At 46.8% G+C, this 16,607-nt stretch overlaps 1 protein-coding gene across 1 annotated transcript in view; it reads right to left on the bottom strand.

Annotated features, from left to right (window-relative positions):
• Positions 1-16,607, bottom strand: part of MEIS3 (Meis homeobox 3) — a 75,474-nt gene that overhangs the window by 32,209 nt on the left and 26,658 nt on the right. Inside the window, 2 exon segments of the mRNA XM_081922270.1 lie at positions 4,120-4,231; positions 13,493-13,642. Of these exon segments, the coding sequence (XP_081778396.1) occupies positions 4,120-4,231; positions 13,493-13,642 (262 nt within the window).

Below are 16,607 nucleotides of genomic sequence, written 5' to 3'. Positions count from 1 at the left end.
CCAGGGCAATCTACCCCTCCTCCCACTCTGGTCCTCCCTTCTCGCCTCCCCCTCGCCCGCTCCCCCCTTGCAAACCCTCCCATTGGAGGCTGACTTCTGCGCTCTGCAAGGTCTGGGGAGGAGGAGGTTCCATGGGGCGGCTTGCAGCTCCACTGCAGTCACTCCCAGGGCGACCCCCCAGCTTCGAGGGCTGCCAGCACACCCCCTCCTCCTCTTGTCTTTGCTTTCCCTTTCTTCAGTTGGATGCCCCCATTCTCATGGTATTTGCTCAACAGATGGCGACTGCTGGAATGCAGAGGCCCGTGTGTGTGTGTAAACGCTCACACTCTAATTAGCATAACTGCGATCCCCGGCTTTCTGCGGAACACGCTCGCAGGTGTTGTAGGTGGGCTCACGCCCTCTCTGCACATGCGCGGGGATTGCAAAACGCAGATGGGAGGCCAGGATGCATCTCCTTACTGACTTAGGGCACGGGGAGGGAAAGCATAACGTTGGTACACAGGGGTTCCTCCCTTGCAACGTTCCAGAATCTGGATGAGAGAGGGTCCGGAACACAACACAAGCCAGTTTGTATACCCCCCCAATAAAACATCCCACCTTAGCACAGGTTTGACCATACAGTGGTACCTCGGATTACATACGCTTCAGGTTATATATGCTTCAGGTTACAGACTCCGCTAACCCAGAAATAGTACCTCAGGGTTAAGAACTTTGCTTCAGGATGAGAACAGAAATTGTGCTCCGGCGGTGCGGCAGCAGCAGGAGGCCCCATTAGCTAAAGTGCTGCTTCAGGTTAAGAACAGTTTCAGGTTAAGAACGGACCGCTGGAATGAAGTACTTAACCCGAGTGGGACGGGGTGGCGCTGTGGGTTAAACCACAGAGCCTAGGACTTGCCGATCAGAAGGTCAGTGGTTTGAATCCCTGCGACGGGGTGAGCGCCCGTTGCTCGGTCCCTCCTCCTGCCAACCTAGCAGTTCGGAAGCACGTCAAAGTGCAAGTAGATAAATAGGTACTGCTCTGGTGGGAAGGTAAACGGCATTTCCGTGCACTGCTCTGGTTTGCCACAAGCTGCATAGTCATGCTGGCCACAACCTGGAAGCTGTACGCTGGCTCCCTCGGCCAATAAAGCAAGATGAGTGCCGCAACCCCAGAGTCGACCACGACTGGACCATTAGGGTCAGGGGTCCCTTTACCTTTATCTTTACCACTGTATTGACCATAATTTCTTGCGATGGAGAAATCTGGTTTCACACTTTTTTGTTCACAAGCCTGTCCTGCATTTCAGTTGCCTGTGGGGTGGTTTGGTTTTTTTTAAAAAAATCAGCGTGAAAATTCATCCTTAAATACTTCTTTTCATTTACTTATTCAACTACTTGCAAAACGAGCATTTCTGAACACACCTCATCTGAAGGCATGCCCTTCGAAATCCGTTTTATTCTAAATGAGACATTTCTTTGGTCCGAAAATCGTACACCGCAAAATTCAAAGGACTGTTGAATCCAAAGAATAATTAAATCCCTATCAAATACATTGGCCGATAAGATTACATCGTTCAGTTCACAGAGCTCAAATTCCTGAAGCACTGCTGATAATTTCTGCGCTAAGTCTAGGTGGCCTTGGCTCCAGGAGCAAACTGTGGAAATCTCTGGGAGTCTAGCACCCTGAGCGAGGCTAACATTTGCTACCCGCAAATGGATCTTCTCAATCATGGATCTTCTCAATTTTGAACCCCGTTGGCTCAGTGCCCTGTGCAGGGGAACCAATCACAGCGCTCTAAATCCAGCACTGCTTGGCACAGTTTAAGGGTCTGCAGGTAAGCTGGGGTATGTTAGGAACCCAAAGGTATACCCCCCACACCTTGTCTCTGGTTGAGACCACTATGCAAAGCCTAGTTTCTCTGATGTGCCCTATCTTCCCATTTTCTGAGAGCCTTTGATTCTACAACTGGGGTCCCCAAAAGAAGTGCAAGTAACTGGATGTGCTCACATTCCCCACTTTGCTCAGCCTTTCTCTCCAACCTTTACTGACTTTCCCACATAATAGGTAAAGGTAAAGGGACCCCTGACCATTAGCTCCAGTCGTGACTGACTCTGGGGTTGCGGCACTCATCTCGCATGTGGGTCATGTGGCCAGCATGACTAAGCCGCTTCTGGCGAACCAGAGCAGCGCACGGAAACACCGTTTACCTTCCCGCCAGAGCGGTACCTATTTATCTACTTGCACTTTGACGTGCTTTCAAACTGCTAGGTTGGCAGGAGCAGGGACCGAGCAACGGGAGCTCACCCCGTCGTGGGGATTCGAACCACTGACCTTCTGATCGGCAAGTCCTAGGCTCTGTGGTTTAACCCACAGCGCCACCCACATCCCACATAATACACTGCTTAAATTGAGATGGAAAACTCTGTAAGGCCCTCTTTGCTCTGCAAGCAGCTGCATACATTGCAGAAAAGCAAAACAAGTACGTCCCTCTATTCCAGACTCGACTGGCCCCCCTCGCTTCATCATAACCGGCATCTTAGTCCCAGAGGCATCTCATCGCTGGGTGAAAGTTTGCAGTTGCAACGTACAAATTGCTCCAGTGTGTCATTGCTCTTCTACTAAGGGACCGCGATTTTACAGAGGGACTCCCCCCCCCATAGCCAGCTCAATGCAGCTCTGCAGTACAAATCCTGACTCAGTTATAATCTTACAAGGGGAGCTCAGCCGAGCCACCATTTTCTTTGCCTCAGCCTCCGTCCCTCATTATTATTATTTTGCAAGACCAGTCTCATAAATAATGGCCTGACACACAGGGCTGTGGAGTAGATGGTTGGGTTAATACGAAAGCAGAAATGAGGAAGAGGAGCACCGTCTGCAAGCAAGTCTGCTGGGAAAAGCATTGCTGGCCACAGATTTTGGAGAGATTTGGAGATTCAGGAAGCATTGCCCTCACTCAGCGCTGACTTTGCTTGCCTTCAGTTAAGTCCTTCTGCAGTACCACTCTTCCCAGACTGAAGGCAAATGAATTAAGCTGGATCTGATTGGAGTTAAAGTTCAAAACATCTAGAAGACCCCTGGCTGAGCACGGCTGCAGTGTTTAAATGCTAAGAACAACTATCACGATTATGGTATTCATAACTGACTTTTTCAACTCAGTTTCTGAACTTTCGCTGCCATGGAACAATAGTTTATTGTCAGGTTACCTGGTTCATTGTTGGTACAGTGGTACCTCAGTTTTCAAACATCTCCGTTGATGAACATTTCGGTTTTCGAACGCCGTAAAACCAGAAGTAAATGCTTCGGTTTTTGAACTCGCCTTGGAAGTCAAACATTCTACATGCCTTCCATATTGAGTTTTCCATATTGAATTTTCCGTATTGAGGCTTCCATACTGAGTTTTCGGTTTTTGAACGTTTCAGAACTCGAATGGTCGGAAGAATGGATTATGTTTGAAAACCGAGGTACCACTGTATTTTGTTATACGTGGACCACTGCTGGTTATTTTTCTTGAGCTTCCCTATTTTGTTGGCCCGTGTCAAATATTTTTATTCGAGGTGGATGTCTTTTCTTTACCTACAATTGTTCCCTTAAATTCTTTCTTCGCTGTATTAGTGCTGTTGGTCAAAGACATCACATTTCACACCTTCTTTAGATCCTTAGGTAAAGGTAAAGGGACCCCTGATCATTAGGTCCAGTCGTGGCCGACTCTGGGGTTGCGGCGCTCATCTCGCTTTACTGGCCAAGGGAGCCGGCGTACAGCTTCTGGGTCATGTGGCCAGCATGACTAAGCCACTTCTGGAGAACCAGAGCAGCGCACGGAAACACCGTTTACCTTTCCGCCAAAGTGGTACCTAGTTATCTACTTGCACTTTGACCTGCTTTGGAACTGCTAGGTTGGCAGGAGCAGGGACCAAACAACAGGAGCTCACTCCGTCGTGGGGATTCGAACCGCCAACCTTCCGATCGGCAAGTCCTAGGCTCTGTGGTTTAACCCACAGCACCGCCCACGTCCCTTTAGATCCTTAATTCCACCTAAAAGGCTCTCTCTGCAATGCTCTCCCTTCCCTTGAGCCCACACAGAAAATCCAGCACCATGGAAGCAGAGCCTTTCTCCTCCCTCCAGCATCCGCTAAACCTACCTTGTTCGCTGGAGTTATCGCCACTCTGCGACGCGATCCCACCGCTGGAAGGTCCCGGCGTTCCCGAGTGCGTGGATCCCGTCTCATCGTGGTCCCGGATCCAAGAGTTGTTCTACAGGAGAAGGGAGCACACATGGCAAGATTAGCGGTGTGAGTGGGCTACCAGGAGATTATCCAGATCCATGTTTTCCTTTCATCCCCAACCCAGGAAGAATGGTTATCAGCAGAAGGGTAGATGATTGATAGATAGATAGATAGATAGATAGATAGATTAGATAGATGATAGATAGATAGATAGATAGATAGATAGATGATAGATAGATAGATAGATGATGATAGATGATAGACAGATAGATAGATATAGTAGATAGATAGATGATAGATAGATGATAGATAGATAGATAGATAGATGATTGATTGATAGATAGATAGATAGATAGATATAGATAGATAGATGATAGATAGATAGATAGATAGATAGATAGATAGATAGATAGATAGATAGATAGATATAGATAGATAGATAGATGATAGATAGATAGATAGATAGATAGATAGATAGATGATAGATAGATAGATAGATAGATAGATAGATAGATGATATAGATAGATAGATAGATGATAGATAGATAGATGATAGATAGATATAGATAGATAGATGATAGATAGATGATAGATAGATAGATAGATAGATGATAGATAGATAGAGATAGATAGATGATAGATAGATGATAGATGATAGATAGATAGATAGATAGATAGAGATAGATAGATAGATAGATAGATAGATGATAGATAGATAGATATAGATAGATAGATAGATAGATAGATAGATAGATAGATAGATAGATAGATAGATGATAGAACCCTTCATCTGTCATCTGCAAGGCAATTCTTATTCCTTGGGCGTTCCGTGAATGGCTTGGAAGAGACGCTTTGCAAGAACTGAGCCGATCCTTGAAAGTCCTCAGCTGTCCCAAAGGCCATGCAACCAAGTCAAATCTATATTGTATTCTTAATTAAACTAATTAGCTAACTAAATCGCCTCCCCTCACCCATACCTCAAGGCAAGGTACAAAATGCAATGAGCGTGGCGTGGAAAACCAGTTAAACACAACACAGAAAATAAGAGCAGATGAATGTAAAGGCTGTACAAAATAGATGCCTGTGGCAGAGACCCAGCTAGGAAAACTTTGACGGCCCATGTAAACCAATTAGAACACCCTGCAGTTGATTCTTTATTGACCTTGAAGCATCCCTCATCCCTGAGCGCATGACAAGGAGAAGAAAAATAGTTCTCTGGGAAAGTTTCTATCTCTCTCCACAACCCCCGTTTCCCAGTACTTTGGGTGCTCAGTATGGAAAGTTAGCCATGTCCCCCCCCCCCCCGTTATGGGAACTGTAGTCCAACAATGACTTGGAAGGCACCAAACTGCCTGCCCCCAATCTGCCCCCTCAAAAGTCCCCCCAATATCCCTGCAAGGTAAAGGTAAAGGGACCCCTGACCATTAAGTCCAGTCGTGGCCGACTCTGGGGTTGCGGCGCTCATCTCGCTTTACTGGTTGAGGGAGTGGCAGCATGACTAAGCCACTTCTGGCGAACCACAGCGGCGAACAGAAACGCCGTTTACCTTCCCGCCAGAGCGGTACCTATTTATCTACTTGCACTTTGACGTGCTTTCGAACTGCTAGGTTGGCAGGAGCAGGGACCGAGCAACGGGAGCTCACCCCGTTGTGGGGATTCGAACCGCCGACCTTCTGATCGGCAAGTCCTAGGCTCCGTGGTTTAACCCACAGCGCCACCCGCATCCCTGCAAGGTAGGCCGGTATTATTAGTATCCCTAATACAGGGACCACATTTAAAATCTATCTACAGAAACATTGTAAAATTTTTGAATGTTGATGACATTGGAATGAAATGAAGGGGTTCTAGTAATAAGCTAAAAGATTATGTAAGGGTGGATTGATATTAGATGAAAGTTCAAAGTTAAATAGGTGATGAAAAATAATTAAGGATAGACCAATAGGCTGAATTTGCTGAACCAAATTTTTAAGTGGAATACAAAAAAGGGAGGCGTGAGGAAGTCAGGAAAGTAAGTTATTTAAAGAAGAGAGAAAAGAGGGAGTTTTTGTTATTTGTTTTTCTTTTTCTTCTTTTTTCTTTTTACGATGTTAATTGTTTGTATTTTTGTATTTTCTGTGTTTTTGTGTTTTTGTATTTTTTCTTGTGTTTTTTCTAGTTCTTGTCTTATTTTGAAAATTTTAATAAAATATCATTTTAAAAAAAAAAGTAAACAGGGACCACTAGTAGGCTAATTCTTCCCTACCCTGACCCTGTGCAGACAGGAAGAAGCGAACGGACAAAATATAGCTCAGTTGGTTAGAGTCTGGTGCTGATAACGCCAAGGTTGCAAGTTCGATCCTCGTAAGGGACAGCTGCGTGTTCCTGCATTGCAGCGGGTTAGACTAGATGATCCTCAGGGTCCCTTTCCAACGCTACCATTCTACGAAATTTGTTTTTCCTGGCAAGGGTGGCAGCTTCGCCGGTTTGACTTCCGCCTGTCCAGAGGCTGTTGCTGGCTCAGGGAATCCCTGCCATGGGGCAATTCCCTTATCCGCAGCTCCCAGTTCCTTCTCCCATGCAAGCCTTTCCCCCCCCCCTCCCCATAAATCCTTTAAGGAGGAGGCCAGGATTTAGCAGGGATTTCCACAACGCCTCCGCTGGGGCTGTAATTATTTTGACCCCCCTTCCCTCCCCTCCCCTTGCCCAATTGAAGAGAGTTCAAAGGGGGACACCGGGCCTCTGGCGCAGCTACCGAAGGGGCTCGGATTGCAGCCCCCCGACTTGCCGGGGGACTAAAACAAAGCCCCGGGCCCCCCCGCGCCCCCGCCCCGCCCTCTCATGCCCTCCCTGATTAACCTGGCAGAGCTGATCACAGGAGCCCCACAAGCGAGAGGCCTAAGGGGTTCAAGGGGTTAAGGAGCTGCGGATTTCGAAAGCGAACCTAACACTTGTAGACCACAATAAACGGGAAGGGAGGGGTCAGGGGGTCGCTGTTTCAAACTCTAGGAAGCAAAGGTAGCAACACTAGCGGTTAATTAAGTGCAGGCCCGGCAGCTTCTGCCCAAAGCGGATTTCACGAGAGCCGCTTAAGAGTCAAGTCCAGGGCTGAGATTTGGCTCCCCATTTTAAGGACGGAGGCTTAAGGGGCCGTAAGCAGAGAGAAGCATGTTAATGGGGGCGGGATTTGAATTTTCAACAATTATTATTTGGGATATGAACATTCCCCCACCTGCCCACCCTGCGCCGAATCGTGGAACTGACGGCTGCAGCAAAAGCAACTACCTTTATTTATTTTATTTACAGTGGTACCTCAGGTTACATACGCTTCAGGTTACACACTCCGCTAACCCTGAAATAGTGCTTCAGGTTAAGAACTTTGCTTCAGGATGAGAACAGAAATCGTGCTCTGGCGGCACGGCAGCAGCGGGAGGCCCCATTAGCTAAAGTGGTGCTTCAGGTTAAGAACAGTTTCAGGTTAAGAACGGACCCTCCGGAACGAATTAAGTACTTAACCCAAGGTACCACTGTATTAAAAATCACGCTTTCATACAAGAAGAGAACACACAGCGCTGCAGTAAGAATGTCAAACGAAGAATCTCAGGTTTTGAAAGGCATGTCTAAATAATACCGTTTTTAGAAGGCATTAAAAAAGGGGTAGGGGTGGCTCCTGCCAAACTTCTATTGGCAAGGAGTTCCACAGGGCGGGGCCTGCCCCAGTCAAGGCTTGGCCCTGGGTAAAAGCCAGGCAAACATTACATGCCATGTAGGCCCACCCAAAGCGCACTTCTTACCTGCCCTTCATCAGAAGGTCCCACTGCAGGTGTAAAAATAATAATAATGCAGTATTAAAATTAGCCCTAGCAACTTACATTTGGGAGAACACGGTGGGTCTAAATATAGACACCTTCAGTGTCAAAGGGTAAAAATGGGAAATTCAGATGACTTGTTTTTTAAAAAAAAATAAAGGGGAGGTTAGGCACATATTGAAAGCCCTCGGATGCAATAGCTAATGCGTTTTAAATTGCATTTTAACCTGTATTTTAAATTGTTGTCCCCCCGCCCTTTTTCCCTATTATGTTTTTACTGTGATTTTATTGGTGTTAGCCGCCCTGATCCCGGCTCTGGCTGGGGAGGGTGGGGTATAAATAAAATGTATTATTATTATTACCGTGGTACCTCGGGTTAAGCACTTAATTCGTTCCGGAGGTCCGTACTTAACCTGAAACTGTTCTTAACCTGAAGCGCCACTTTAGCTAATGGGGCCTCCTGCTGCTGCCGCGCCGCCAGAGCACAATTTCTGTTCTCACCCTGAAGCAAAGTTCTTAACCTGAAGCACTATTTCTGGGTTAGCGGAGTCTGTAACTTGAAGCGTAGGTAACCCAAGGTACCACTGTATTATTATTATTATTATTATTATTAATTAGAACCTCCATGTAGAGGCGCAGTGTACCTGCGATAAAGCGGGGTGTGGGGCGAAAAAAGGGGGGCAGGCCACCAGGCCTCGCTTACGGGCTCCCTTAGACAGTTGCTGGAGATGGAAGAAGCCTGTTCTCCATTCAAAACAGACTTTCTTTCCCCTTCATGTTCAGTGTGGAAGAGGAGATGAACGGCTAAGAAAGGGGTCGGTCCTCAGATGCCGGGCTGCGGATGTTGCTAGAATTAGCCTCCTCCTCCCCCCCTCCGTCTCCTTGCGCCAACCCCCCCCCCAAAAAAAACCCTTCCACTCTGCGAAGCTTCCAGCCCGATAGCCCCGGGGCACATTAAAAATGCAAGGAAGTTGCTATAGGCAAATGAATGTGTTGACTGCATTAGCGGGGCTTGGGAAAAAATGAAAAAGTTGACGGAGCAGGGAGGGGAGGGGAGGGGAGAGATCAGGGGCAGTGCAAGAGGCGACCACGTCTCCTTCATTACCAGCTAACTGTCAGGGGTAATTATTTTCCAAATGTACGACCCTTTTCTTTCAAACTCATGAATGTTGCAAGGAGAGATGGGTTGCCCTTCCCCCACCTTCCCTTACAGGGGAAGGGGCGAGAGTGGCCATACGGGCTGGGAGAGAAGGGGTTATATTTATTTTACACCATTATTAATCACTCCCCCCCCCCCAAATTAAGGTAGACCAAAAAGAGTGGATGTATGGAAGTGAGAGCTGGACCATGAAGAAGGCTGATCGCCGAAGAATTGATGCTTTTGAATTCTGGTGCTGGAGGAGACTCTTGAGAGTCCCCTGGACTGCAAGAAGATCAAACCTATCCATTCTGAAGGAAATCAGCCCTGAGTGCTCACTGGAAGGACAGATCCTGAAGCTGAGGCTCCAAGACTTTGGCCACCTCATGAGAAGAGAAGACTCCCTGGAAAAGACCCTGATGTTGGGAAAGATGGAGGGCACAAAGAGAAGGGGACGACAGAGGACGAGATGGTGGGACAGTGTTCTCGAAGCTACCAGCATGAGTTTGACCAAACTGCGGGAGGCAGTGGAAGACAGGAGGGCCTGGTGTGCTCTGGTCCAGGGGGGCATGAAGAGTCGGACACGACTAAATGACTAAACAACAACAACAAAAAGAGCGGAAAGTGGCTTGAGAGATAAGCTCGATTTTGTAGGATGCAAACACAGCATTCCTTTCTCCCTGCCCATCAAAAGGCTTTTTGAAGCAAGCAGAGGCCTGCTAGTGGATGGGACAGGGGGTGCGGGGTGCAGGGTGGGCTCCCAAAGTCAGCTATATTTCAAAATGCTTTATGTGAGACGTCGGGTAGCCTGAGGATATCCAAGTGTGATTTCTGCGCCTCCGTCTGCCTCGGCAAAAAGTATCACCACGCGGCAAGACGCGCACTTGCAGGCAAAAGGTTCGCACCCTCGAAAATCCAGCTAGGGCTGCGAACAGTCCCTCTGTCCTAAACACTGGGGAGTCATCGGTGGTCTGTGGGCAAGATGGAGACCCTTGCCTAATTCACTATGGCCTGGTTTCAAGGGCCGTCTCTCTGCAAGTGGTCACTTCAGATCTGTGGCAAAAGTGAGATCTTCCCTAGTCCGGCAGCCTGTTGGGTGGAGATGAAAACAGGGAGGGCGTGGGCACCCCCCACATTTGCTTTGGCCCCGCCTATAAGAATAATGATTTTATTATTTATTTGCCTCTCATCTGACTAGGTTGCCCCAGCCACTCTAGGCAGCTTCCAGCAAAATATAAAAAACACAACAGAACATCAAACCTTAAAAATTTCCCTAAACAGGGCTGCCTTCAGATGTCTTCTAAAAGTCAGATAGTTTTTTATTTCCTTGATGGGAGGGCGTTCTACAGGGCGGGCACCACCACCGAGAAGGCCCTCTGCCTGGTTCCCTGTAACCTCACTTCTTGCAGGAAGGGAATCGCCAGAAGGCCCTCGGAGCTGGACCTCAGTGTCTGGGCTGAACAAAGGGGATGGAGACGCTCCTTCAGGTATACAGTCAAATCTCAGTTGTTGAACGTAATCCTTTCCAGAAGACCGTTGGACAACCAAGGCTTCTGATGGGTTGCAAGAGCCTCAGGTTCTAAAAAAAACGTTCAAAAACTGGAGCATTTACTTCTGGGTTTTCAGCGTTCGGGAGCCGAAATGTTCAAAAACAGAGCTGTTCAAGAACCAAGGTTTGACTGTACTGGGCCAAGGCCATTTAGGGCTTTCAAGATCAGCACCAAACCTTTAAGTTGTGCTCAGAAACATACTGGCAGTCAATGTAGATCATTTAGGACTGGTGTTATATGGTCCTGGCAGCTGCTGCCAGTCACCAGTCTGGCCGCTATATTCTGGATTAGTTGTAGTTTCTTACAAAGGCAGAGTGATTATTAGGTAGCACTTGTAACAGACTGAAGCAGTAGATCTGACATATTTGCCAGGTCTCCCAGCAGAGAAGGCAGGTTAGGTAAGGATCGCCACACTTTCACGCACAAAATAGCAGGCCCCGGATAAGAGCAGGATTTAAGACTAGAAGGGACTCTTCTGAACTCAATATGTTTGGAAGAAAGAGCTGTACAAAAAATATCTGCGGTTATCATTTCCTAAACCGAAGAGGGTGGGATCACATCATTGCAGCAGCAAATGTTGCGTCCCCAATACAACAACTGGGTTCTGAAAAGTTGCCATTTTCTCAGAAGGAAAAAGGGGAGCGCAGTGAGGCCAGACAAGACTTCTTATAACTCTTGCCCAGCATAAAGAAAGCTGACCCAAGCAAGCCGGTCAGAAATGGTAAGAAAACACAAGGTCACATGATGGATTACTTATTTATTAAAGTGATTGTTTCAACCTGCCCTTTTCAGGGATGGGAAGAACAGAATTCCAGCACGTCGAAACAGCAGAGTAAACGGCGAACACGGGCTTAAAATTTCATCACAAAAAGGCGGTGCAGCTAATGGTAATAAATAACTAATTATAAAGGGTTCTTTCCACAGGAGGAAAAGAGCTATGTGCCATTGTATATATATAAAAAAGGAAATAAATGAAGTATATAGCATTAAGCCAGATCACTATCCTCTTTAACTAGCACAACAACTCTAGCATCCCAAATTGCAATGTGAAATAACGATCTGGAAAATCCTGCTGTTACCCCAATTGCACATTGGCTATTGGGAAAACAGGAATTTGCTGTATTGCGAGTCCGACCATTGGTCTATGTAGAACATTATTGTCTACACTGGCTAGTGGTGGCTTTCCATGGTTCCAGATAAGGGTCCATCTTTTGGGATGTAATCCACTGGGAGCAGTCAAATACAACATTCCTTGTCTTCCTAGAGTGGACATGCAAGGGGATGTTTGGTCCAGCCAGTTGAAACTTCCTGTTCCTCCTGGACTGGAGCATCCTTCCTTTTGCATGTGATAGAAGGTGGGCGTGACCTAACCTGTCCAGGTAACAAAAGGACGAGACACGCAGCACACCTCTCTCTTTTTCACTTCCTTCTTCGTTTGACCAGCTTCTAGCTAGGATTGCTCTGCTAGCTCTCAGCTAGCAGAAGTTCTGGGATTATCCTCCAATATGGGGTAGATCCACATGTACATATTTGTAACTAAGTCTGCCTTCAGGGATCCAACTGTGAACTGATGTAAGTAAACTTCTTTTATTGACTTTGAATAAGATGGTGGCGTCTTTATTCTTTTAAGAGGGATTCAAGGGAACTTACCAGGAACGTACAATACAATCTGAAACAGGTAATGTGAGAGGTAATGTGAGAGGCTTACACGAGCCTGCAACCGGCTATCTGCTGTGCGTGTAAAAAGGGGAATGTAAACTCTGCTAAGTAAAGGAACTTGCTAGCGTGTGCTGGTTCCGTGGGCTAACTGTGAGGCAAGGTCCGAGTCCAGTCCGAGGTCGAGGGTGCAGTATGGAGGCAGTCCGTCAAAGCTGAAGCGGGGTCCAAGGCAGGGAGTCGGGTGAGGTCAGGAGCTCCAGCAGGACAGGGTACCAACAATGTTGTTCCCGCAACTTGGGACTGGGCTGGCCGGCTTTTATCTTCCCCGAGGCATAGGGCGGCCCCTATCCTCAGGTGACTCGCCTCTCCTGGCCTGGAGGCGAGCACTCCTCCTGCGGGAACTTAGTTCCCTCCATCTCTCTGCCCTGAGCCTCTACAGCTCAGGGGAGGCTGGAGGGTTACTGGACCCAGAGGCAACCTCAGCTTCCTCTGAGGGGGCTGAGAGTGGAGCACCTGCAGGCAATGGGTCCTCCACCCCCTCAGGAGCCAGAGCAGACTCAGCTGGTGCCTGCACCTGAGGATCCAGCACAGGTGAGGACCCTTCAGGCTCAAGCCCCAGCCCCGGCTCAGCTGGTTCTGGAGGCGGGGACTCCTGTGCAGGGTGGGATCCCTCCGGGTGGGATCCATCCGAGTCTGAGTCCCAGGCTATCACATAGCGCAAGTTAGAAGGATATTAAAAATCAATATATCCTCTTGTCACCCTGAACATTCCCACACCTCTCAGTCCTACCTGAAGATGCTAAAGCTTGAACCTTCAGTACTTTTAACCCCTGAGCTATTGCAGGTAAGTATCCCAAACTCACAAATGATGCTTTGCATTAAGGTGCATGGAAATGCCACCTGGAGATTCTCACACCACTCCACTTTCCCTATAAAACATTTTGCAATTTACTTGACTTTGCAATATAGTTGATGCCGCTGATCACAAGCACAACCTTCAGACACGCACCTGAGAATCTACATTTGCAAATTTCCAGGTCGGCAGAAAACTCCTTGAAAACTTTTTCTTAAAGTCAAATTATGATTGCAGCAGGCAAACGGTTCGGCTGCAGCCAAGGCTTGCTGCCCGAAGCTCATGCCCCACAGAGGTGTCCTACCTGATCGGAGAGGCTGGCGCAGGAGCCGCCAAAATCTTCAAGGTCAGATTTTGAGCCCCCGTCTCTGTCGTCGATGACCAAGTCAATGGGCATCTTCCCTTTGAGGCATGTGATGTAGCGGTGGCAGAAATTGTCACAGAGGTCATGTACCTGCCAAAAAGAAAGAAAAAAGTGAAAATGACATTGTGAAATTTTTGAATGTTGATGACATTGGAATGAAATGAAGGGGTTCTAGTAATAAGGTAGAAGATTATGCAAGAGTGGATTGATATTAGATGAAAGTTAAAAGTTAAATATGTGATGAAAAACCAAGTAAAGATAGACCAATAGGATGAATTTGCTGAATTAAGTGTTTAAATGGAATACAGAAAAGGGAGGTGTGAGGAAGTCAGGAAAATAAGTTAATCAAAGAAGAGAGATTAAAAAAGTGGGATTTTTTGTTTTTTCTTTTTTTCCCTTTTTTCCCTTTCTATTATGTTAATTGTTTGTATTTTTCTATTTTTGTGTTTTTGTGTTTTTGTATTTTTTCTTGTGTCTTTTCCGGCTATTGTCTTATTCTGAAAACTTTAATAAAATATCATATTAAAAAAAGAAAGAAAGAAAAAAGTGAAAATGAAAGAATAGCCAGGAGTGGCTGGTTTAAAAGGCAGGAATTTCCAGCTGGTAAGTATTCTACCTGAACATTCAGGAGTTCTGGAAGCAACCAAGAACTCACGGAAGGGGGGGACAAGATATGGACTTTTTCCTTTCTAATGATGGCAGAACAGATAAGATCCTTTCCTGCTTCAGGAGCTGGTTCAAGAGCAGGAAGCAGAGGGTATATTTATATGCCCAGGATTTCCCTGCCCCCATAAGAAAAGCCCCCATTTTACATGTTTTGGAGTCCTCTGGTTTTCTGCTTTATTCGCTATTCTGTGTTTTTATATTGCTGTTTTATCAGGCTTCATTTTTGTTCCTGTTTATGTATGTGTGGGTTTCGTAAAGTTCAGTCTTCTTCTTTCATTATCATTTCAGTTGCTTTAACAGTACAGTGGTACCTCAGGTTACAGACGCTTCAGGTTACATACGCTTCAGGTTACAGACTCTGCTAACCCAGAAATAGTGCTTCAGGTTAAAAACTTTGCTTCAGGATAAGAACAGAAATTGTGCTCCAGCGGCGGCGCAGCAGCAGGAGGCCCCATTAGCTAAAGTGGTGCTTCAGGTTAAGAACAGTTTCAGGTTAAGTACGGACCTCCGGAATGAATTAAGTACTTAACCCGAGGTACCACTGTATATTTGTTTGTTTTTTAGACTGGGAGATTCTTGAAATACTGAGCGGTTAAGGAATGCTCTAACATGAATAAATAAATACCCCATTGCCCCTTTCAAAGCTCCTCTTGAAGTACTAGGCTCTAGAAACTTGGCAGGGCTTTTGTTTTTAACAAACAGGCCGCCGACCAGGGCTTATTCTGAAGGTACTTGAAGCGAGCACCTTGCTGAAACTAAGCCGGTCTGGATCTGGTAAGTGCCTGGTGAATTTTTGGGACCCCCCTTAATGTTAGCATGTCAGAGATCTAAGAGACTTCAGTGGTGGCTGAATGGGGCTGCCTCCCCACAGCCTTGTCTCTGACCCAGCAGAGAACCACCGACCCCCTTCTCCCTCTTCTGAACTCAGAAACACCCCTTTCCCCAGGACAAAGAATTAAACCCCAGCTTCTAGTCTGCCGCTTCCCAGCAGGTGCCCTCTGCGTGAATCAAAGGGTTAATTACATGAACAAGGGATTTATCAGGTTGCAAACACTGAGTTTTACTGCGCGGCTAACGAGCTCATTACCCTAGCAAAGAGCGTGCCTTTATTCCCACACACACACAACCCCATGCCCCACCTGTAGAGGCAACCAGTGGGGTTTTCACTTGTGGGTTTGGGCTGGTTAAAGGGGGGTAGACGTGACACCCACTCTTTTCCACGGCCCCCCAAATAACTCAAAGAGGTGGGCAGCCTGCGCCCCGAAAGCTAGAGTGTCAGGGATAACACATGTCCCTGATGTGTTAGATTTCTAGGTGAAAGGATTGTTCTGTTTTTGTAAAGATAAACATTCAGGTTTCACATGGAAGTTGGTCACATCAGGGAGAAGGGTTATAGTGTAGTCCGTCCGCCCCCCTGACTTGCTAGCTTTCCCTCACTGAGAAAAGCCAAGTTACAGGAAACCAGGCAGAGGGCCTTCTCGGTGGTGGCACCCGCCCTGTGGAACACCCTCCCACCAGATATCAAAGAGAACAACACCTACCAGACTTTTAGAAGACATCTGAAGGCAGCCCTGTTTAGGGAAGCTTTTAATGTTTGATGTATCACAGTATTTTAATATTCTTTGGGAAGCCGCCCAGAGTGGCTGGGGAAGCCCAGCCAGATGGGCGGGGTATAAATAATAAATTATTATTATAATTATTATTTCTGCGGCCACATTTATTTATTATCTATTCGTTTTGTTCATGAAATTCCTATCCTGAGCTTCCTCCCAGGGGAGCCCAGAGCAGTGAACATCAAAACGGTGCAATAAAAACAAAACATTTAGAACATCTTAAAAAATAAAGCAACGACACACCCTCAGGTATTGATTTCATGGTTGCTACGGCCAGTGTCTATCAGCCATCAGCTGATTGGGTCAACAGGAATATTTTTAACTTTCTCAACAGTGAGGGAGACAGGAAAATGTGTTCCACACCCGGAAACCATCACCAAAAAGGCCCTGTCAAGTCTCAGTAAGCTTACCAGTCACAATCTGGTTGTGTTTTTTCAGCCCGCCCTTCTGCTAGCACTGGACAGACACAAGCCACGATCCCTATCTTAGCATTACATCCAAATCAGGGATTGTGGTTTGTTTCCCTTCCAAGGAACTCTGATCTGTAGCCAAGGTTTGTCCTTGGCTTACTGACCGTGGTTTGTTAGAGCAAAACAAACAACGGTCCCCAGTTTGGACGTGACCCTAAGCCAAGGAGCATGGCCTGTCTCTTGCAGGGAAGACCCAAAAGGTTGCATCCAATGTTAGTCCTGCTCAGAGTAGACCCACTGAAAATAACAGACACAGCTAACTTCAATCAAATAATCTCACTGGCTTACACTTGCCCGTGATCCAAA

This window comes from Podarcis melisellensis (genome assembly GCF_964234715.1).
Source record: "Podarcis melisellensis genome assembly, chromosome: 8".
In the NCBI taxonomy this organism is placed as follows: domain Eukaryota; kingdom Metazoa; phylum Chordata; class Lepidosauria; order Squamata; family Lacertidae; genus Podarcis; species Podarcis melisellensis.
The sequence above is the reverse complement of the archived record's forward strand: the minus strand, read 5'-3'. Positions and strand labels throughout refer to the sequence as shown.